At 45.0% G+C, this 22,085-nt stretch overlaps 1 protein-coding gene across 1 annotated transcript; it reads left to right on the top strand.

Annotated features, from left to right (window-relative positions):
- Positions 1-921: 921 nt before the first annotated feature.
- On the top strand, positions 922-18,184 carry LOC134640730 (scavenger receptor cysteine-rich type 1 protein M130-like). Its single transcript, XM_063492631.1, has 11 exons — positions 922-961; positions 4,101-4,391; positions 6,133-6,438; positions 6,511-6,819; positions 9,747-10,052; positions 10,125-10,409; positions 14,343-14,648; positions 14,722-15,012; positions 15,231-15,560; positions 17,922-18,013; positions 18,101-18,184. Exons 1-11 carry the CDS (start codon positions 922-924, stop codon positions 18,182-18,184), a joined length of 2,640 nt encoding a protein of 879 aa, XP_063348701.1.
- Positions 18,185-22,085: the final 3,901 nt, after the last annotated feature.

Below are 22,085 nucleotides of genomic sequence, written 5' to 3'. Positions count from 1 at the left end.
CTAATATTCACATGTGTTTGTGTCTGTCTGTTATATATACTATAAATCTAATCAATGAATATGACAGAGTATGGAATTGTAATAATATTATTAATATTACTGTGGAGGTCTATTATTTCAATTCTGGATTTAACAGGGAGCCAATGAAGGGAAGCCAATATAGGGGTTGTGTCAGGAAAGGCAGACATATGGTTCTGACAGGATCAACCAGGTAGGGAAGTGCTGGGCCCAGGTGCACTCACTGGTGTGGGTTACTGAGCCCCATATGGGCCAGAAACCATGTTTGCCAGAAGGCCTCTGTCGGCTTTGTGGGCCCACACGTTGGGTCGCTCCCGTATGACGAGGTATCCACCGTAGGACAGTCGGGACTTTTGTGGCAGAACGTTGAGGCAGTGGTTAGCACTGTTGCCTGCTAGCAAAAAGGTTGTGGGTTTGATTCCACCATCTGGCCTAAGTTACAGTAGCAAAAATTAAGAAAAACACTGGAATAGGATAAGACAACAGAATAAAATACAACATTGTCAGAAAAAGAGAATTGCACTTAGTGTTATTGCACATGTGTGGATGTGTGTGTTTGGCCAGCTGTGAAGTCTTTGTTGTGGAGTCTGACAGCAGCAGGAAGACCTGCGGAGTCTCTCCGTCCCACATCAAGGGTGTCGCAGGCTGCCACTGAAGGAGCTGTTCAGTGCTGATTTCAATCAAACTGAAGTTTAACTCATAAACTTCTAGAAATGCAGATCAAAGTCCCAGTCCCAGCAGGAACCAGAACCAGATTAAAACCAGCTTGTACCAGTTCCAGATGCGATCACATCTGTTAGTAAGACAGAGACAGAGAGGAGGGAAGCCCCGCCTCTTGCTGTTGCAGATATACGCTGAGCACAGCACATGTGACGGTCAGAGCAGAGAGACGTCGACCCGGACATGGATCACCTGCTGCTGCTGCTCCTGCTGTGGAGCTCAGGTAGGATTCACAGCTGTGATTGGCTCACACATCAACATCACCTGACACTCACAGATCAGAATCAGAATCAAAGGAAGGAAGGGAAAAGCTGCACTCCGACAGTCAGAAGCAGCTTTTCATCTGGTTACAGTCACGTCGTCATTTCATCTGCAGCCAGAAATACCAACATTCACACATCAGCATCTTTCTGTTATCATTTCATTCCCATCGTGTCCTCCAGTTTCACCTGAGCTCATCACAGTTCTTTTCAGTGTGTCGTACCTGCTTCAGCGTGGCGTTAGAGCTAACGTCTGTACTGAGCTCTTTCTCTGCTTCTGATCTCAGTGTGTGCAGGGTCACAACATTTATTTGTATTCATAGCTGTTAGAGGTCAGCACGTGGCTGTGGGCTGCTAAACCTCTACAGCAGGTTTTTACACCAGCTGTTACTAAATATGGCCCCAGACATCATGATGGCAGCTTTGATCGCTTGTTTTGACTTTTTTACTTTCTTGCATGAAAATGACAACTGAATTCAAACTGATGAAGCTACCTCACAAACAGCTTCCTCCCCTGGGCCATGCTCTGGTGTGTTGCAGCAGGACTGCACCTCTGCTTACACTGAAAACCAGTTTCTGGTCGTTCCCTTTAACAATGCTCTGATCAAATCCTCTTTATTGTGTTTTTAATTCAATTTTATTTATACAGCACCAAATCACAACAGCAGTCCCCTCAATGTGCTTTATATTGTACAGTAGACCCTACAATAATCCATACAGAGAAAAACCCAACAATCATATGACCCCCTATGAGCAAGCACTTTGGCGACAGTGGGAAGGAAAAACTCCCTTTTAACAGGAAGAAACCTCCGACAGAACCAGGCTCAGGGAGGATAAAAGACATGCTGTGGAAGAGAGCATTGTGTGCATGAACTTGGCCAATTAAACAGAATAGAATGAATAGAATAAACCTTTATTATCCCACGGATGAGAAATCTCGGTTACAGAGCTCTTACAGCACGGGAAAATAAAATATAAAAGGAAGACACAGGGTGGTCCTATAAACATAAGCAACCAAAGTTTGTATATACAGGTATATACAGGTAACAATGTACAGAATATGTATAGAAAAATTGAGAAAATTGTACAGAGATTTGTATAAACTGTACTGTAAACAAACAGGCTGGTGAGTAAGATGACCAAAAGCATGTTAAGCTGCATCATAGAGTCTGACAGCTGCTGTAAGAATGGCCTGTGGTAGCGCTCCTTCCTACACTGTGGGTGTAAAAGTCCACTGCTGAACGAGCTGCTCAGTGCTCGTACAGTCTCATGCAGGGGGTGGGAGGTGTTGTCCATGATGGATGTTAGCTTTGACAACATCCTCTCCTCCCCAACCTGCTCGATGGACTTCAGCGGACGGTCCAGGACAGAGCTGGCCCTCCTGACCAGTTTGAGTTTCCCCCCGTCCCTCTCTGCCACTCCAGCAGACCACAGCACAGAAAATAGCAGACGCCACCACAGTGTTGTAAAATGTCCTTAGGAGTGTCCTGTTCACCCCGAAGGATCTCAGCCACCGTAGCAGGTGGAGACGACTCAGACCCTTTTTGTAAAGGTCATTTGTGTTTGTGGACCAGTCCAGTTTGTTATTATAAAGATGATTCTGATTCTGATTTATGGAAGAACATGTTGAAAACGAGAGAATCCATCTGATGGTTTTACTCAGTGATGATGTGTGTGCAGCAGCCCTCACTGTTAGTGCTGACCGAGAGCCTGATTGGCTGGAAGTGAGCAGGAGGTGATGCGCTCTGTAGTTCAGCAGTGACAGCTCACAGTTTGAAACTGAGGCTCATCATGTCAGAGTCAGCACGTGGCTGTGGGCTGCTGTGTGTCAGGGCTGAATGATGAGACAGCGCCCTCTGCTGACTCCAGCTCTTTGGTTTGCTGAACAGCTTTGAGGTTTCTTGTTTTGTTTAAAGTGAGATCACTGCTGCTTTTTAAAAAAAGATTGTTTTGTTCAGCTGCTTGTGGCTGTCAGTCACATGGCAGCAGACACGATGACGACCTGCTGAAGTTTAAACTGAGCAGAATGGAGAAGAACGGTGATTTAAGTGACTTGAAGGAGTCTTTCAGAAACTGCTGACTTGCTGGGATTTCCCACGTACTGGTTCTAAGGTTTACAGAGAACTGTCCAAAGAAGAGTAAATATCCTGAGCAGCAGTCCGTCTCTGGGAGAAAATGCCTTGTTGATGCCAGAGGTTGATGCCCTGCAGTGTGAATGGTGCCCATGGTTTCTCTCATGGGCACAATCATGGTGTCATTATCTACCATTATAGCTGCCATGACTACGTCCTCAAAAGTCTTCAGCTCATCTCTAGAGGTTAGGTTTTAGATACCCCTTCAATAGAATCAGAATACTTTATTATTAACAGAGGAAATGCTGTGGTCACAGTAACTAACAAAAACTAAAGTAGGCAGGCAGGTGTGATTTCCTGTGTTTTTCAGTGGTGCAGGAAACGGGGAAACGCTGAGGACCAGACACAGAGACGAGACAAAGACATGAAAGGGACCTAATATCAAACAAGACACCATAAACTGGAAATACAGACAAACTAAAGACTAAACCAAACAAAGCTAAAACTAAAATCATCTTATTAATGCAAAGGAAAGACAACAAATTCACACGAAACTGAAAACGCTGACCAGGTACCATGACAGATCCAGATGGGCATGTCCACGACGGAGCAGGTAGATGGTGGCGTCCTCTGAGGCCGCACTGAAGGGATCTGACAATAGGTCAGATTCTTAGTTTTGCTTCCTCTGTCTTGTCTCCCATGGTTAGTTTCAGCTGTGCCTTAGTCTTCTTTAGTTTTTTGTTGGAAAGTCTGTTTTTCCTGTCTGTGAGTTTTCCCTGCGTCAGTCACCTGGTGTGAATTTATTGAATTAAAAGTCTCATTGGTGCAGGTATCTGTGTCAGTGTGTTACAAACGTCCTACTTCATAGTGATGATTCTCTGATTTTATCACCAGGAGTCACGACTGAAGGAGGACAAAGTTCAACAGGTAAACAGAGAAATCACAGAGAAATAAGGAACGATAGAATCAGTTTGACTTTAATCAGAAGGAGTTTTACTTCTTTACCGATGACTCTCTGCTTTCTGTTCAGAGCCTGATGAGGTCAGGTTGGTGGGAGGAGCCAGTCGCTGTGCAGGTACACTGGAGGTGAAACACCTGGGAGAATGGAGACCAGTCATTGGCTCTCTGTGGACCCTGAAGAAAGCAGCTGTTGTCTGTGAACATCTGGACTGTGGCTCTGCTGCTTCTGTACGAGAGAGAAAGAAGACCTCCGACACAGCTGTGTGGAAAATCAGTCCTAACTGTGTTCAGTCTGAACCTGATATGAAGAAGTGTGCAAAATCACAGAACTCGTCCTCGAGTCTGGATATCATCTGTTCAGGTAAGGCCTTCAGTGAAATCCTCACAGTTTAACAGACACGAGTTTGAACAGCAGCAGACTGGCTCAGTGACCAGAGCAGAGCTTCAGGAGTCCTCTGGACCAACCACCAACCATCCTTAAAGCTCTCCTTCTTCAGCTCCTTCCTGAGCCAGCGTTTTACTCAGGTCTCTTTATTGTCATCTAAGATCTTTTTCTGTCTCACGTCATAAAATAGAAAAAGAAATCCAAGCAAAAATGGATTAAAGTCATCTGTGAGATCTCAGCTACTCCACACTGGAGGTCTGGCCCAGCTGAGACTCTGTTCCCAAAAGGTTCCCTAAGAGGAGTCATCAGAGTCTAGTTCGAGACATTGGACATAAACATGCAATCTCCCTCGCTCTGACATAGTATCTGTGAAGATGAGGACTGGTCTGAGACAGTATCTCACATCTGTCACAGTCTGATGAAAACTTTTTTCCCTCTTTCTCTGTGTGTTCTACTCAGAGAGAGCTACGCACAGAAGTCTGTGAATATGACAACAAAGCATCTTGAATCTTGAATCAAATGGGCTGCAATCTGTTAGCTACAGTCCTGGCAACAGCTCTCATGCATATCAGGTGCAACTTTTCAGTGTTTTCATGCTGGCCTAATAGATTTCCCTGGCAGGCCACAAACCTTAGTAAGTCGCATTTGTCTATTTATTTGATGGAGAAGATTATTTGGGCTGATAGGTGCAGGCTGACCTGTTGGGAATCAATATGAATTTCCAACGTAGACAGAAATTTTTGCAGGCCTCTTCCCAATCTGTCCCAGATTGAATACTGTGAGGGTGCTGCACACTCTTGTTCTGGGAAACCGGCTGCTTTCTGCAGTCTGTGCACTCACCAGTTTTTCCTGGTCAGAAAGAGATTGCTGTCCTATTTTCACTCCAGTGTGATTGAAGCTTTAAGGATCTGTGCACTTGGTGAATTTCTGCTTTGTAGAGTAATGCCCACTCAGGAAGCAAAGGAGAGGCATAATTAGATTCCTTCCCCTGACACTAAACCCACTGCACCACCCAAACCTCACAGCTGTATCATCCAGCATATGCAGCATGCAGACACAACACCCCGTCCATGAGGCACTGAAAAGTTGCTGGGGCTGCAAACAAGCTGAAATGAATCTGCCAGTAGCCCTTGGTTGTTCAACCGGTCCAGGCATGGGATATGCATCAAACTGGTACACCTCATTCACTTCGCAGTAGTTTACACAGAAACAAATAGACTCATTCTTCTTCATCACACAAACTATGGGGCTACAGAATGTGCTGTGCAACTCTACTATTTGTCTTAATGCTCAATCATCCAGGTAAGAAAATCCAAAAAGTTGATTCTGTTCATCTGGACAAAGCAGCTTCAGTCGAAGAAATGTTAGGAATTCTTCAACTACTGAAGAAGTCACTTGGATGAGTGACAAAACGTTTCTCCCACTCAAAACACTTTCTGAGGACTCTTCTGTTGTTCCCATCATCAGTAAAGCAGACAGTTGCTTCCTGAACATTTTGCCTTTTGTGTTCAGGTAACCTACAGGGCTGTGAACACACCATCACACGTTGACAGTAAAGGATTACACAATTTTTACACAATTTCTTTCTGTTCTGTTGTAAATGATGAACTCATGTTGGAGTTGTGAGTCTGAATGAGTGAATAGTTGTTTGCTGCCATCTTTGTCTTGTGTGTCTGCTGTCTCTGATCTCTCTGTTTGATTTCTCTGATCTCTGCAGACTCTGTCAGGCTGCTGAATGGTTCCAGTCTGTGTTCAGGCAGACTGCAGGTGAAGTCTAACCAGAGATGGTCCTCAGTGTGTGAAGATGACTTTGACCTGCAGGATGCAGAGGTGGTCTGTAGGGAGCTTGGCTGTGGGCCTCCTTCGCTCCTCCAGGGGGCGCTCTATGGAGAAGTGGAGGCTCCAGTGTGGAGCAGAGAGTTCCAGTGTGGAGGCCATGAGTCTGCTCTCCTGGACTGTAGAAGCTCAGGCTCAGCTAGAAGCAGCTGCTCACCTGGCAAAGCTGTTGGACTCACCTGCTCAGGTAGAAGAGGAGCTGCAGCTTTGGTTCAAACTCACTTTGTTCTCTCACTGATGACTCTCTGCTTTCTGCTAGAGCCTGTCAGGTTGGTGGGAGGAGCCAGTCGCTGTGGAGGTACACTGGAGGTGAACCTTGGAGAATGGAGACCAGTGGATGGGTATGACTGGACCCTGAAGGAAGCAGCTGTTGTCTGTGAACATCTGGACTGTGGCTCTGCAGTTTCTGTAGGAGAGAGAAAGTCCTCAAAGAGATCTGTGTGGGAGATCAAACCTGACTGTGTTCAGTCTGGAGCTGCTCTGAGGGAGTGTGCACTATTATATCATAGTGACAAAATCAGTCCCTTTAAGCTTGGTCCGACTCACATCCTGGATCTCATCTGTTCAGGTAAGCCCATCAGGGACACCACCAGTGACATCAGAGGTGGGTAGGGTACCAACAGCATCCTTTTCATTACACCAACTTCTGCTTCCTCACATCCTCTCCTCTCCTGTCACCTGGAAATCGTTCCCTCTCCTCTATCATGAAGGATCATCAACTTACTTAAATTTACCTGGAGGGGACGAGGAAACACAGGTGTATCCAGTATCGAAGTGTTTTAGAGAGTGTCTGTGTAGGTTCTCAGTCATCATGGTAGTCTAAGGAGCTTGAAAAGAAAAGCGACTGGGTGTAGGCCATTATCAGCAGAGTTTTCAAGTGAAACTATTGTGAGAGCTTGCCTCACTCTGTCATGTTACTGAGATCAACTGACAAAAGATGTGAGTGGGCGTTACGGCGTCTGGGAAGGATCTCAAAGGGATGTAAGCCCCGCCCTCTGTTCAAAGGTGGTCGTTGACATTGGACATATGTGCTTCTTTTACTCCTCTTTCAAACCATCTGTCTTCTCTGTCCAGAATGTGAACATTGGCACCCTTGAAAGAGTGACCTTTGACCTTTAGATGCAGATGAACAGCTGAGTCTTGTCCTGTCAAGGTGAAGGGGCTGTTTGGTGTCTCCAGTGTAGAGGTCTGAGCTCTGTGTGGCTGGGTCCAAAGGACACTGGGAGGTCATGGTGGAAAAACTCTCCTGAGTTTCTCTGATAAACCTGATACATGAGGGATGATGATGTTGTTCTGTTTGTCCTCCTGATCCTCCCTCTTGGTGTCTCACCTTCTCTTCTCTGCATCTTTGCTGACTTTATGAACGCCCAGTTAGGATAACCACATGCTTCCTTTACGTGTGTGTTCCTTCTTTTTCCCTTCAGGCTTAGAGGGAACATGTTCTGCCCGGTGGTGTAGGGTCCTGATTACTCCAAGTTTGTGTTCCAGAGGGTGATGGGAGTCGAAGAGGAGGCACTGGTCCGTATGTGGGGGCTTCCAGTAAACTTCAGTGTTGAGGTTTCCATTCTCCCCAATGCGCACTGCACAATCCAGGAATGGCAAAAGGTTATCCTTTGTGTCTTTCCTGGTGAACTTTATGTTTTTATCCACAGTGTTGGTGTGAGCAGTGAAGGACTCCACTTCTTGGGTTTTGATTTTGACCCAGAGGTCATCAATATATCTGTACCAGTGGCTGGGGACTCTCCCTTTAAAAGAGCCAAGAGCCTTTCTGTTCGTGTCTGTAGAAACCCTCGTTGTGTTTAAAATATGTGGAGGTAAGGCAGAGGTCTAACAGTGTGCAGGTCTGATCGCGGTGTTTTCTAAGCAGGGGTTTTCTTGTAGTTGTTTTCTGACAGTGTCCACTGCCTCTGTTGTAGGAATGCAAGTGAAGACAGAGACCACTTGAAAGGACACCATGGTATGATCTGGGTCAAGTGTACGTTTCTGGACCTTGTTGGTGAAGTTGGTGGACTTTTTGATGGGATGGAGCGGTGTTCCCCACCAGGGGAGCTAGGATGGTGGCAAGGTGTTTAGAGATGTTGTAGGTGGCTGAGTTTGAGCTGCTAACAATGGGTCTGAGTGGGACACCTTTGTGGATCTTAGGAAGTCTGTAAATACAGGGTATGGCATCCCCTGGGTACAGATGGTGGTATGTAGGGCGGTCAATCCTTTCAAGTTTTTGGAGGCAACTGAAAACTTTCTTTTGTAGCTGCTTGTGGGGTCTCGTCTTCAGGCTCCATAGGCGTTGTTGTCACTGAGGAGTGTTTTAATTTCCATGTGATAATCCGTTGTCTTGAGAGCAACAGTGCACCTCCCATTGTCAGCTGGTAGTATGGTGATGTTATGGTCTTTGCTCAGGGATGTGACGGCCTTCTTTTCTTGTACTGTGAGCTTAGACGGAGGGACTTTAGCACCGAGAAGGTGGCTCAACCCTTCATCCTGATTTGCTCATCTTCAAGTTGTGTTAATTTATTAATCTGTATTGCTGTTTCTGTGGCTGTGATGAGGTCCACTATGGGCAGCTGTTGTGGAGAAAGAGCAAAATTGTGTCCTAGCAACATCTTTTTAAGATTCTGTGAGGTTACTGTCTGATAAGTTTTCACCTATTTTTCCTGACTCTCTTCCTGTTGCTGTCTGTATGGCCTAGGCATCGACTCGGAAGTTTCCGAAGTTTTCTTTCTTTAACCTTAGTGTGTTGGGCCAGCTTAGCCTTGTCCACTAACATAGAAAATTCATCCACACTAGGGTAGGGTAGGAGTGTTTTGAATTTCTGCAGATACTGATCTTATTCCGGAGCGACTCTGGCAAGGGTAAGTGGTTGGATCAAATAATGATTAAAAACAACGACAGTAATAATGCTGCTAATAATCAGCTCTGTCAGTCAGGTCACTTCTGTAAATGAATAAAGGTCTGTTGGATTTCATCAGCCTATCAGAGAAGACGTTGTGAGACGTTGGTAGTCGGTCTGACAGCTGATCCAGCTGTGCAGCACATCATAACTAACTGACGTCTCTTTACACTGAAGCTCTGAAAGGAGGATTTCTAATGTGGAAGCTTCAGCTCCTCTGTCCTCACATCTCTGTCACATCCTCATTGGGAGGAAAGGATGCAAGTGAAGGAAGCAATGAGACCCTATAGCATGACGAGAAGCAGCCAAAGACTAGAGTCCAGTAAAAGTTCTGTTTGATAACTGCTCCTGTTTTTGTCATCACTCTTTAGTTTCTTCTTCATGTTTGTGCACTTTTATCCCAGTTCAGCTGTGTGTCTGTTCCCTTTGTGTGTCTGTTCCCTTTGTGTGTCTGTGCTTTGGATTCATTGTTGGACCTTTGTATGTTTGTATGTTGTATGACTTTTGTATGTTGTGAGTCTGAATGAGTGAATAGTTGTTTGCTGCCATCTTTGTCTTGTGTGTCTGCTGTCTCTGATCTCTGGGTTTGATTTCTCTGATCTCTGCAGACTCTGTCAGGCTGCTGAATGGTTCCAGTCTGTGTTCAGGCAGACTGCAGGTGAAGTCTAACCAGAGATGGTCCTCAGTGTGTGAAGATGACTTTGACTTGCAGGATGCAGAGGTGGTCTGTAGGGAGCTTGGCTGTGGGCCTCCTTCGCTCCTCCAGGGGGCGCTCTATGGAGAAGTGGAGGCTCCAGTGTGGAGCAGAGAGTTCCAATGTGGAGGCCATGAGTCTGCTCTCCTGGACTGTAGAAGCTCAGGCTCAGCTAGAAGCAGCTGCTCACCTGGCAACGCTGCTGGACTCACCTGCTCAGGTAGAAGAGGAGCTGCAGCTTTGGTTCAAACTCACTTTGTTCTCTCACTGATGACTCTCTGCTTTCTGTTAGAGCCTGTCAGGTTGGTGGGAGGAGCCAGTCGCTGTGGAGGTACACTGGAGGTGAAACACCTGGGAGAATGGAGACGAGTGATTGGCTCTGATTGGACCCTGAAGGAAGCAGCTGTTGTCTGTGAACATCTGGACTGTGGCTCTGCTGTTTATGTAGGAGAGAGAGAGGAGTCCTCAGACAGATCCATGTGGGAGATCAGACCAGACTGTGTTCAGTCTGGAGCTGCTCTGAGGGAGTGTGCAACATCAGCTCTCACTTCCTCCATCTTGGATCTCACCTGCTCTGGTAAGGTTCAGTGACATCATCAATGACTTAATCAGAGCTGGGTACAGTAGACATGGAGTACACCATTTCCTTTTCTTAATGACTTTTTCTTATCCACAAGAGAAAATAACATGAAGTGAATGAAAAGTGTGTAGGAAAGTTGATAAGGAGTTAGGAAAATAGAAGACTGGGGTGCAGAGAATCTGACCGCACTGACACTCGACTCCTGAATGTCCCTGACCACAAGGTCCAGACGCTGGACTACAAAATGCATGTCTTACTTCAGCCAGATGTGTTCTCACTCTTTTGTTTCATGCATGTCAAATAAAGGACCAAATTTACTGCAGCAGAAAAAACGTTTCTCTTTCAGAGCAATTTAGGCAGGAGAGTATTTAAATGTATCAGCCACTTCATTCTATCATTCAAATCTTCATTCTGTCACCTCAGGCGTCTGTCGATGGTTAAGCCTTTTCTTTCCAGGCGTGACTTGGAAACTGTCATCAATGCTTTTATAACCTCATGCTTGGATTAATGCAACTCCCTTTTAATAGGTGGTGGCCAGGGCACTCTGTCATGCCTGCAACTGCTGCGGCATGGTTTTTAACTGGTAAAAGAAAAATTGAGCGTATTTGTCACGACTGAGGCAGCAGTCGTGTGATGAATAAATGAGGACCCAAGATGCAGACGGTGGTGGAGATGCGAGTGGAGGTTTATTTACAGTGAAAATAACAGAAGTGAGAGCAGGACTGAACATAAACCTAAACTGGGTGAAACTAACAAACAAACCTGGAACATAAGGTCAGCGGGAGAAACTCAGAGATGGCAGATCAGGACGGCTGACCAGAGAGACGTAGAGAAACATAGGGAATGAACACAGACGACGAGACGAGGAACACAGGCAGACACGCAGTATAAATACACACACCAGGTAATTAGGAAATGGCAGACAGGCGGGGACACAGCTGGAACTGATGGACATAACGAGACACAAACCTACAAAGTAAAACAGGAAACTCACAGACTGTTTTACACAACCAACTGGGGACACGAACAGAACACAGAGGAGAGACACAGGTAGGGATGATAGAAACACAACTCAAACCCTAAGAACAAATACAAAATCAGAATAAACTAGAAGAATGATAATAATAAACTTAAAGCGCTGGGTCACCGACCCAGGACCATGACAGTATTACTCCAGTTCTGGCCTCCTTACACTGGCTTCCAATTGAATTTAAGATCTATTTTAAAATCCTTCTACTGGTTTTTACCTTTCACCTGTATATTTGTCCGATCTGCTGAAGCCCTGTCCCCCTTCGTTCACTCCGGTCGGCTGTTGCGCTCAGTCCCTAAATCACAGCTGGAACTTAGAGGAGACCGAGCGTCCTCTATTGTGGCTCCGAAGCTTTGGAACAATCTTGCTCTTCACATTAGGCAGTCTACACCAGGGGTGGTTTTTAAATCCAAGTTAAAAACTCATTTTTATTTGCTGGCCTTTGACTCAGTGGGTAACTGACACTGTTATTTTATTGTTATTTGTTTATTTATTTATTGTATTATTATTATTGTACTTTTTATATTGCTGCTGTACAGCACTTTGGTCAGTCATGTGTTGTTTTTAAAGTGCTATATAAATAAATTATGGTATGGCATCAGAAACCTCGAAGCACAGGCCGAGGGGGTGATGTGGCAGCAATTTTTCACACCAGCCTGTTAATCAACCAAAGACCAAGACAGACTTTTAATTCATTTGAAAGCGTGATGCTTAGCCTTGTCCACCCCAGCTGTAAAACTCAGAAACCAGTCTTACTTGTTATCATCTATCGTCCACCTGGGCCTTACACAGAGTTTCTCTCTGATTCAGACTTTTTATCTGATTTAGTGCTCAGCTCTGATAAAATAATTATTGTGGGTGATTTTAACATCCATGTAGATGCTAAAAATGACAGCCTCAACATTACATTTAATCTGTTATTAGACTCAATTGGCTTCTCTCAAAATGTAAAAGAACCCACCCACCACTTTAATCACACTCTAGATCTTGTTTTAACATATGGCATAGAAACTGAACATTTAACAGTGTTTCCTGAAAACCCTCTGCTGTCTGATCATTTCCTGATAACATTTACATTTACAATAATTGATTACACAGCAGTGGAGAGTCGACTTTATCACAGTAGATGTCTTTCTGAAAGCGCTGTAACTTTTTTTTTTTTTTTTTTTTTTTGCCTGTCCCGTTTGGATCTTTTGCCATCAGAATTATTGTCTAAAGGCGAAGAAAGATGCCCAACGGATTTACTTTACCAAATGGACCATCCCGGCCTTGCCGTAATGGTCTATTTGATTCACCTTTTATTGTTTATTTTATTTTCACTTGTTGTATGCGGGACAGACTTTACCGGGGGAAAGAAAGGGGAGAAGGAAGGAGGGAAAGAAAAACAGCTGGGAAGAGGGACGGGGATAAAGGGCAAAAAACAAAAACCAACAAAATAAGCAAATAAAAAATACATATTGACCACCTGGATCACCTGTTGAGAAAGAAAAAAGAAAACAAGCAGAAGAAAACGAGAGTAACAGAATAAACAACATCACAATGATATATGGGAATATGGCAGTAAATACTAAATGTTAAACATTATTGTGCAGCACGTAAGATTGACAGCGCACAGTGTGCTTTGAGGTAGGAGCCAAAAAGGGTGTAGTTTGTGTGTGTGATCACCTGTGTGTACACCTGTGAGCATGGACGCGCTTGATTTTTTTAAAAGGTTCCTTCATGTAATGATCTGCTAGAGGGTGTGGGGGGCCATAGCCCCGTCCTCCAGGGCATGAAGCAGGTATGGAGGAGATCAAAACTCCAGACATCCAGAGGCCCTCAGAACACAAGAGTCCAAGGAAGACCAACAGAGGGGCAGCCGCGCCACTGTCCCAGAAAGAGCTGAGGAGAGTCCCAGATGAGGGGTCACTCAGCAGCCGCCGAGCAGAAGCCAGGGGGGGTTGCAGTGACGTGCCCATGAGCTCCGCCGGCAGCCAGCCGTGCCTGAGTGACCGAGCCCCGGGCCGAGAGGCCGAGGGCACCCCACCTCCGAAGTGGCCTGAGCGAGCCCCAGGCTCCAGGCCCTGATAAGCAGCCGCCAAGGAGTGAGCTGGTGTGTACCTGGGCGCCCACCCCCGGACACAAAGAACCACCAACGCATCGATGTCTGAGGGCGTCTGCCACCGGCAGGGGAAGTGGTGGGGGGAGATAGGCCTCCAAACCTTGGAGGACCTGAGATGTCCCCAGAGAGGTGGCGTCTGATACCCAACCTGACATATAGACACAGACATACAGGCACACACAGATACAAACATCCATTCCCACCCTCATGCTCTCATATGCAATTACTCCACACTCAACCAACGTACAGACAGACATAAAGAGACGCTGTACACACAATCACACTCCCCAAGCGTACTCTAAGAACCGGGTCTAGGTACCCTTGCCCCTAGAGGGGGGAAACTGCACCCAGACCCAGGTGGTGAAAGCGCTGTAACTAAGTTTAAGAATATAATCCACCCACTGTTATCATCTTCAATGCCCTGTACCAACACAGAGCAGAGCAGCTATCTGAACGCTACTCCAACAGAGGTCGATCATCTTGTTAATAATTTTACCTCCTCACTACGTACGACTCTGGATACTGTAGCTCCTGTGAAAACTAAGGCCTCAAATCAGAAGTACCTGACTCCGTGGTATAATTCTCAAACACGTAGCCTAAAGCAGATAACTCGTAAGCTGGAGAGGAAATGGCGTGTCACAAATTTAGAGGATCATCATTTAGCCTGGAGAAATAGTTTGTTGCTTTATAAGAAAGCCCTCCGCAAAGCCAGAACATCTTACTATTCATCACTGATTGATCTTTGTCTTGTGTGTGTGCTGTCTCTGATCTCTGGGTTTGATTTCTCTGATCTCTGCAGACTCTGTCAGGCTGCTGAATGGTTCCAGTCTGTGTTCAGGCAGACTGCAGGTGAAGTCTAACCAGAGATGGTCCTCAGTGTGTGAAGATGACTTTGACTTGCAGGATGCAGAGGTGGTCTGTAGGGAGCTTGGCTGTGGGCCTCCTTCGCTCCTCCAGGGGGCGCTCTATGGAGAAGTGGAGGCTCCAGTGTGGAGCAGAGAGTTCGAATGTGGAGGCCATGAGTCTGCTCTCCTGGACTGTAGAAGCTCAGGCTCAGCTAGAAGCAGCTGCTCACCTGGCAAAGCTGCTGGACTCACCTGCTCAGGTAGAAGAGGAGCTGCAGCTTTGGTTCAAACTCACTTTGTTCTCTCACTGATGACTCTCTGCTTTCTATACAGCGCTTGTTGATGTCAAGTTGGTGGGAGGAGCCAGTCGCTGTGGAGGTACACTGGAGGTGAAACACCTGGGAGAATGGAGACCAGTGGATGGGTATGACTGGACCCTGAAGGAAGCAGCTGTTGTCTGTGAACATCTGGACTGTGGCTCTGCAGTTTATGTAGGAGAGAGAGAGGAGTCCTCAGACAGATCCACGTGGGAGATCAGACCGGACTGTGTTCAGTCTGGAGCTGCTCTGAGGGAGTGTGCAACATCCTTTATATCCGTCTCCACCCTTGATGTCACCTGCTCAGGTAATCATCTATCAAATAATCTATGCCAGTGATTTTGTTCCTTCCCCGTCACAGTAACAGAAGGTGCTACGTTTCTGTTGAAGGTTTCTGCAAACTTCAAAACGTCCACAGGTTGTTGATCCTCACCTGACAAGAAGAATCACTTCCTCTTCCGAGGCCTTTTTGTTAAACAGAAGGTAGATGTGAGCTCACCTTTCATTGTCTCTGTGTGTTCACAGACCTGCTCGTTCAGCCAATCATCTCTGTGTCCTCCTCCATGGACGGGGTCTCCCAGGCCCAGCAGCAGGGGCTTCAGGTGTTTAGGGGCTCCAGCTTCAGCATCAGCTGCTCCACTCAGCCACAGTACCCAGGAGGCTTCTTCCAGCTCACCTTCACCTCCTGCAACACATCGTACAACTACATCCAGCCAGCTGTCAATCATTCTTCACACTTCCTGTTTCCTGTCACAAAGCCCGACCACCAAGGAAACTACAGCTGTGTTTATCACGTCTACGTTTTCTCCCATAACTTCTCCTCTGAAAGCCGTCGGCTGTCTGTGTCTGTCTCAGGTGAGCTGAAGCAGAGGCTCACACATGTTGTATAAAACCAAACTTATAAAAAGTGAGTAAACAGCAGCAGAAACGATGAAGAACAGGGCACAGCGTGTTTGGTTACCACTGTAAGTCTGGTTCTCTGAGAGCTCAATAAAGACGCTCCACAGATACTGACAGCAAATTTCAAATTATGTCATTCTAATCATTATATATCAAATTATACTCCATGTCAGCATCCAAGACGGCCCATCTAGCTTCTTGATGGGCGTGATGTTCAAGTACTTGAAAATCTATATTTTTCCTTTCGAGATGATCACAGTTCAGTATCCTCATTACCAAGAAATGACCAAATGTCAAACATTTCTTAACCCATTAAATTAAAATTAAAATAAAAAACAGGTCCTATTATGAGAATGAAACTGTGTGTGTGGTTCATAAATCCACAGTTTTAAATGCGCATTCATCTAAATAAAAACACAGTTATAATCCTGCTGTTAGTTCGGCAGGTGCGCCGTGTGTCATCTCCCGATTCTGTTAGAAGCACTTTACCAGCTGCACAGTTCACAGATTATTCTCAGATGAGTTTAAAGGGGTTTGTCCTCAGAGCAGAGGTTCAGGTCCAGATAAACTCCACAATAAAAGCCTCAGGAGGACCAACACAGCAGATCAGACAGGCAGGAAAAAGATAAGATAAGATAACCTTTATTAGTCCCACACGTGGGAAATTTGTTTTGTCACAGCAGGAAGTGGACAGTGCAAAAGTTATGAAGGACAATTAGAATAAAATAAAATAAGAATAAATACAGTACACAACTGTACAGAATAGAATAAAAATAGAATACTATATACAGTAGAATAAAATAGAATAAAATATACAATAGGATAAAAATAGAATACAAATGCTATATACAACAGAGTGAAAAATACAACGGTGCCAGAAAGATTATTGCACATTTGTGTTATTGCACATTTGTGGATGTGTGTGTTTGATCAGTTAAAGTCTTTGTTGTGCAGTCTGACAGCAGTGGGGAGGAAAGACCTGCGAAATCTCTCCGTCCCACACCGTGGGTGCCGCAGTCTCCCACTGAAGGAGCTGCTCAGTGCTGTCACAGTCTCATGCATGGGGTGGGAGATGTTGTCCAGCAGGGATGACAGCTTAGCCACCATTCTCCTGTCACTCACAACCTCCACTGGGTCCAGAGGGCATCCTAGAACAGAGCTGGCCCTTCGGATCAGCCTGTTCAGTCTCTTCCTGTCCCCAGAAGAGATGCTGCCGCCCCAGCAGACCACACCATAAAAGATGGCTGAGGCCACCACAGAGTCATAGAAGGTCTTCAGGAGTGGGCCCTCCACTCCAAACGACCTGAGTCTCCGCAGCAGGTACAGCCTGCTCTGCCCTTTCCTGTAGAGGGCGTCTGAGTTATGAGTCCAGTCCAGTTTGCTGTTCAGATGAACACCAAGGTACCTGTAGCTGTCCACAGTCTCAATGTCCATAGCTTGGATGTTCAGTGGTTGCAGTGGAGGATGTTTGTGCCTGCGGAAGTCTACCACCAGCTCCTTGGTTTTACTGGCATTGATCTGGAGGTAGTTCAGCTGGCACCAGTCCACAAAGTCCTGAGTCAGTCCTCTGTACTCCTTGTCGTCCCCATCAGTGATGAGGCCGACTATAGCAGAGTCATCAGAGAACTTCTGCAGGAAGCACTGGGTGGAGTTGTGGGAGAAGTCTGCAGTGTAGATGGTGAAGAGGAACGGAGCCAGAACCGTTCCCTGTGGGGCCCCCGTACTGCAGACGACCCTGTCCGACACACAGCCCTGAGTCCTCACATACTGTGGTCGGTCGGTGAGGTAGTCCAAAATCCAGGTAGTGAGGTGATGGTCCACTCCAGAGTTCTCCAGCTTGTCCTTCAGAACCGAGGGAAGAATAGTGTTGAAGGCACTGGAGAAATCAAAGAACATGATTCTCACAGTGCTCCCAGCGGTCTCCATTTCAGCGAGGGAGCGATGTAGGAGGTGAATGACGGCATCATCCGCTCCAATGCCAGGCTGGTAGGCAAACTGAAGTGGGTCCAGTGATGAGCTCACAAGGCGCCGAAGCTGAGCCAGGACCAGCCGCTCCAGGGTCTTCATCAGGTGGGATGTCAGAGCCACCGGCCTGTAGCTGTTGAGGTCCTTGGGGCGTCAAAAAAGACGTCTTTACAGAGAACACAGATGAACCTGTGGTACCAACGTATGAAACACAGTCAGTATTCAGTCAGTGAAGAGAGAACAAGATTCAAGCAGCTCCATGTGGAGGTGATGTTCACAGATTTCTCTGCAGTTTGTGTTTAATAGCAGCTGTTTGACTCGTGATGACTGTGAATGTGTTTGATCCCACAGATCATCCAGATCCCACAGGCTTTAACATCAGAGCGCTCGTCCTGCCGCTGATCCTGCTGTTGGAGAACGTTGTCCTGTATTTCTACTGTAAGGTACTGAACACATGTTTGTATCAGAACGAAGCCCTGAGAGAGGAGCGATGCAGTCAGTCTGATCTATGTGTTCTTATGTCTCTCCAGGCCAGCAGGGGGCAGAAGCTGGGCAGACGGGAGAACAACAAGCACCACATCACCAACAAGTGGTATACAGCTACCTGTTGTTAGGCTGTGTTGGTTAGAGAGCAAATAAGATGGGTGTGAGTTTAGCAGAATTTTCAGAGCATCTCCACCTAATGGTTGTTCCCCCACAAAGACTGGAGCTAATGCTCTGTTGTGTTGGAGGCTGAGAGGAGAAGGTTGCTGCCATGGCTAACTCACACTCAGACTGTGGATTCTGAATAAAAGCTTGGAAGTTAACACCAATGATCCGCCCTCGGACCAACAATGATGATGAACCAGTGTCACACTGCCATGTTGGTGATGGTGTCGGTCTGCTGCTTCCTCCAATCAACTCATCACAGCCCACCGAACAGTCCATCTTTAACTGCCAACTACACCTGTCAGACCAGATGTACTGTAGAAAACCGTTTAAATGACAGAAACAATCAACATGATTTTGTTCTCATGCATCTGTCTGCATGACCTTATGTGGTTACCCACGATTACAAAGGAGAGGAGCACAACATTATCCTGGTTTCCTGGAGACGAGGCAGTTTTAACGGCACTAACACAGCAGCTGTGCCTCAGCAGAGCCGTTTGATTGAATTTTGTGAATCTTTCTCACTTTGGAAATTGATTATTTGTTATAATTGACAAATGGATTTAATTATGACCAGTGTTGGGCAAGTTACTTTGAAAAAGTAATTCAATTATAGTTACTAGTTACTACTTCAAAAAAGTAACTGAGTTAGTAACTGAGTTACAATATTCTAAAAGTAATTAATTACTTGAAAAGTAACTATTGCGTTACTTTAAAAAAACCGTTTAACCCTCTGGGGTCCAGGGTATAATTGCCCATTTTTTTACTACTTTTGATGTTTCCTCCACATTTTACCTTTAAAAAATATTTGCTTTGCCTTGTTTAGTATCTTCCTTTTCAGCACAACCTCACGTGTCTGAATTTACAGTCATGTTTTCATTTTGACAAACTGTATAACCAGAATTGATCTAAAATCAGATAAAAACCATAAAATCAGAGTAGAAAAAGTTACATTTTTACTGTAACAACCATAAACATGTTTAATGAATCATATTTCATAACTTTGACAATTAATATTTGCATTTAATGTTAAAATCCTATGCACAAGTTTTCCAAACAACAAAGTTATTTGCATCCATTTACCTTTTACCCTTTTTTTTAAAATAACCATTTCAAACTATTTACAGAACAATCAGCTGTTCTGCATTCAATAAGATGCCACACAAATTATTTGTGCCACTCCAAAACAATAATGTCTGTCCACTATAAAGGAGAACATCACAGCCTGATACCTGCAGGTCTGACAGCAGCAGGTGTATCACTCCTGTTTCTACCTGGAGACAGCAGTCGCCTCATTGTTCTGACACACAACACAAAACTATCCCCAACACTACACACTAACTACACAAGACAACACATTAACTACACACTCCAAACACGCTAAACGTCACAAATCTCTCACATCTCAAAACTTTCTCTCTGTCACTCCTAAAACTTCCCCTGTTTTTTTTTTTTTTTTTTGCTCAATAGCAGAGAGTGCTTGCTAGCGCTAACGTGACGAAACTACTGAGGAAAAAATGCCGCGTATATCTTGTTTATCATGACTCTGGTTTTACGTGGCCTATCAGCACAATTTATAAACTGGTATATATCACCTTGTTGCTTTGTCTTTAAGTGGTCATGTGATTGGCTTACCACGACTTATTCTTCGTCAGTCAAACAGCAGCACTCATGCGATTGTTTTGCCCCTTAGCTCCAGGTGTTGTGCTAGAAAGTGATCGTGATTACAGCCCGCGGGAGCGCGCAGCTGCTTAAAGCTGTAGCACCCAGATTACTTACAGCTACTTCCGTGCAGCTGAAGCTGAACACAGCTTCAACCGTCTGTTTGTTGAAAAATAGTAACGGCCATTAGTAACGCCGTTACTTGTAACGCCGTTATTCCCATCACTGATTATGACTCTTGATTTTTTTATTCTGACGAAAATGTTTTTCGAACATTAAAGTCCCGAAATCCACGAATCAAAAGGAGCCAAACCTGCACTTCAATCAACTTATAACTCAGAGAAGGAGACTGGGCTTTCTCATGTTCTAAAAGTTGTACGTTACTGACCAAGAATTTGACTTTTGAATTATAATTTTGATTCCTTACTGGTTTAAAATCTTTTGCTTTATTGACTTTTAATGAAGTGTTTTGCTAAATTCATGAGAGCGTTGTTTATTTTCCACAAACAAAATTATTTTCTAATAACAGATAATAAGAAAATGTTACAATATTACTGCTGTTCTTCATTCTGTATAAAGATTTTTTTCTCAGTTTTGTAATTAAAATCTTTTTTGGAAGCTTTCCCAAAACCATGAAATGCTTTCAAAATGTTGTAATTGTAAAATGTTTATTAGAGTACACAGTGTGTAGTGATGCAGTTAAATATTAACTGTCCTTCAGAAAAGTTTGATGAGAACCGTTGGAGAGCAGTGCCAGTGATGCAAGCACAGTTCTGTAATCTGCCAATAGAAATGCTGTGATCAGCGAGTGCAGAACTAAGAATCGACTTCATTGGCAGATTTACGTCGGATGTGGGAGGAGCCAGTTTTTACAGCACATGCAGCAGTGTTATTTCAGTTCTGTGGTTTTGTTGTAACCTGAGTGGAAATCCCTCGACCAGCCCCAGTAGCCACAAGTAACAGTTTCTCAGTAACTTTATAAATAATTGGAAGTTTAGAGATTAGCCTGAATAATCCAGGGAGGGTGTGTTTTTAAGCTCAGAGAAGATACTGGCTGTTTTAAAGTAGCCAGATAAAATAGACTGATTTATATCAGAGAGAAGCGAGAGGGAGATGACGAGATGACTGAGAAATCATCTCCATGTTTTTGTGTTTTAAACTGATAGAACTAGTATAGAAAACATTTTTGCATATGTCTGTAATGGACAGCTGCAATCAAACATGTAATTAAAGGTACTAGAGACAGTTACCTGTCACAGCTGTGCATGTCTTTATCAACAATCGTCAGAGCCAATCAGTCAGTTCAACAAAACCATGAGGACAGAATTGAAGCTAAAACAAAAACAGATGCAGGAAGCGCAGGACCTGAAAGAGGAGCAGCGAGGTGAGTACACATAAAAAACATAAAAGTTAAATAATGACAATGATAAAGACGTGTCATTAGTGACGGCTGAGTGTGGAAGAGTTTTTACAGCACATGCTCGAATTTACAAGAATTGGTTAGAGATAAAGAAGCTGCACTGAGAAGTCAGTAAAGCAACTGAAACTGGAATGAAAGCACGACATAAACTGAGGTTCTGAATTTGAAGACAGAGATGGGAGACCAGGTGACCAATCATACCACCACAGAAAAGCTGCAGAAACAGATTTAAAAGCGGCCTAAGCTGGCTGGAAAACCTTTAGAGAGACTAACTGGATTTGCGTGATGTGCTGGAGAACCACATCCTGCCAAAACCCCCCAAAACCAACAAAAGGAGTGTGATCTGTGTGGAGCTGAACGTTGTGTGGGGGGATATTGATCCATGTGAATGCCAAGCTGGTGAGAGGTGTTAGCACAGACTGCTGCTCACCATTACTGTGATCGTGTGTGTAAATGACACAGTGGGCGTTTATCAATATGCGTACTTGTGCGTACTTGCGTTCTCGTGTACTCGTGATACGTCATCAGTCGGAGACCAAGTACTGTTCCAATTCGAAGTACGCATCACGCCGAGAACGCGAAAAAGTCCCGGATGTGTTCTCGATCCGCCCGTTTTATCGAGCATGCATCGGTGTAGACTTGGGACAGCTAAATATCCCAGAATGCATTTCGTCCAAAACTCAACAGCAGACTCCCGGCACATCGTTTCCAACCCCCCCCCCCCCAAACCGCTCGCGGACTTCTCACTACTCAGGTTAAAGAAACCCCAGGAGCTGCAGGAAAGT

Source organism: Pelmatolapia mariae, linkage group LG14, assembly GCF_036321145.2.
Source record: "Pelmatolapia mariae isolate MD_Pm_ZW linkage group LG14, Pm_UMD_F_2, whole genome shotgun sequence".
In the NCBI taxonomy this organism is placed as follows: domain Eukaryota; kingdom Metazoa; phylum Chordata; class Actinopteri; order Cichliformes; family Cichlidae; genus Pelmatolapia; species Pelmatolapia mariae.
This window is presented reverse-complemented; position numbering and strand designations above follow the sequence as displayed.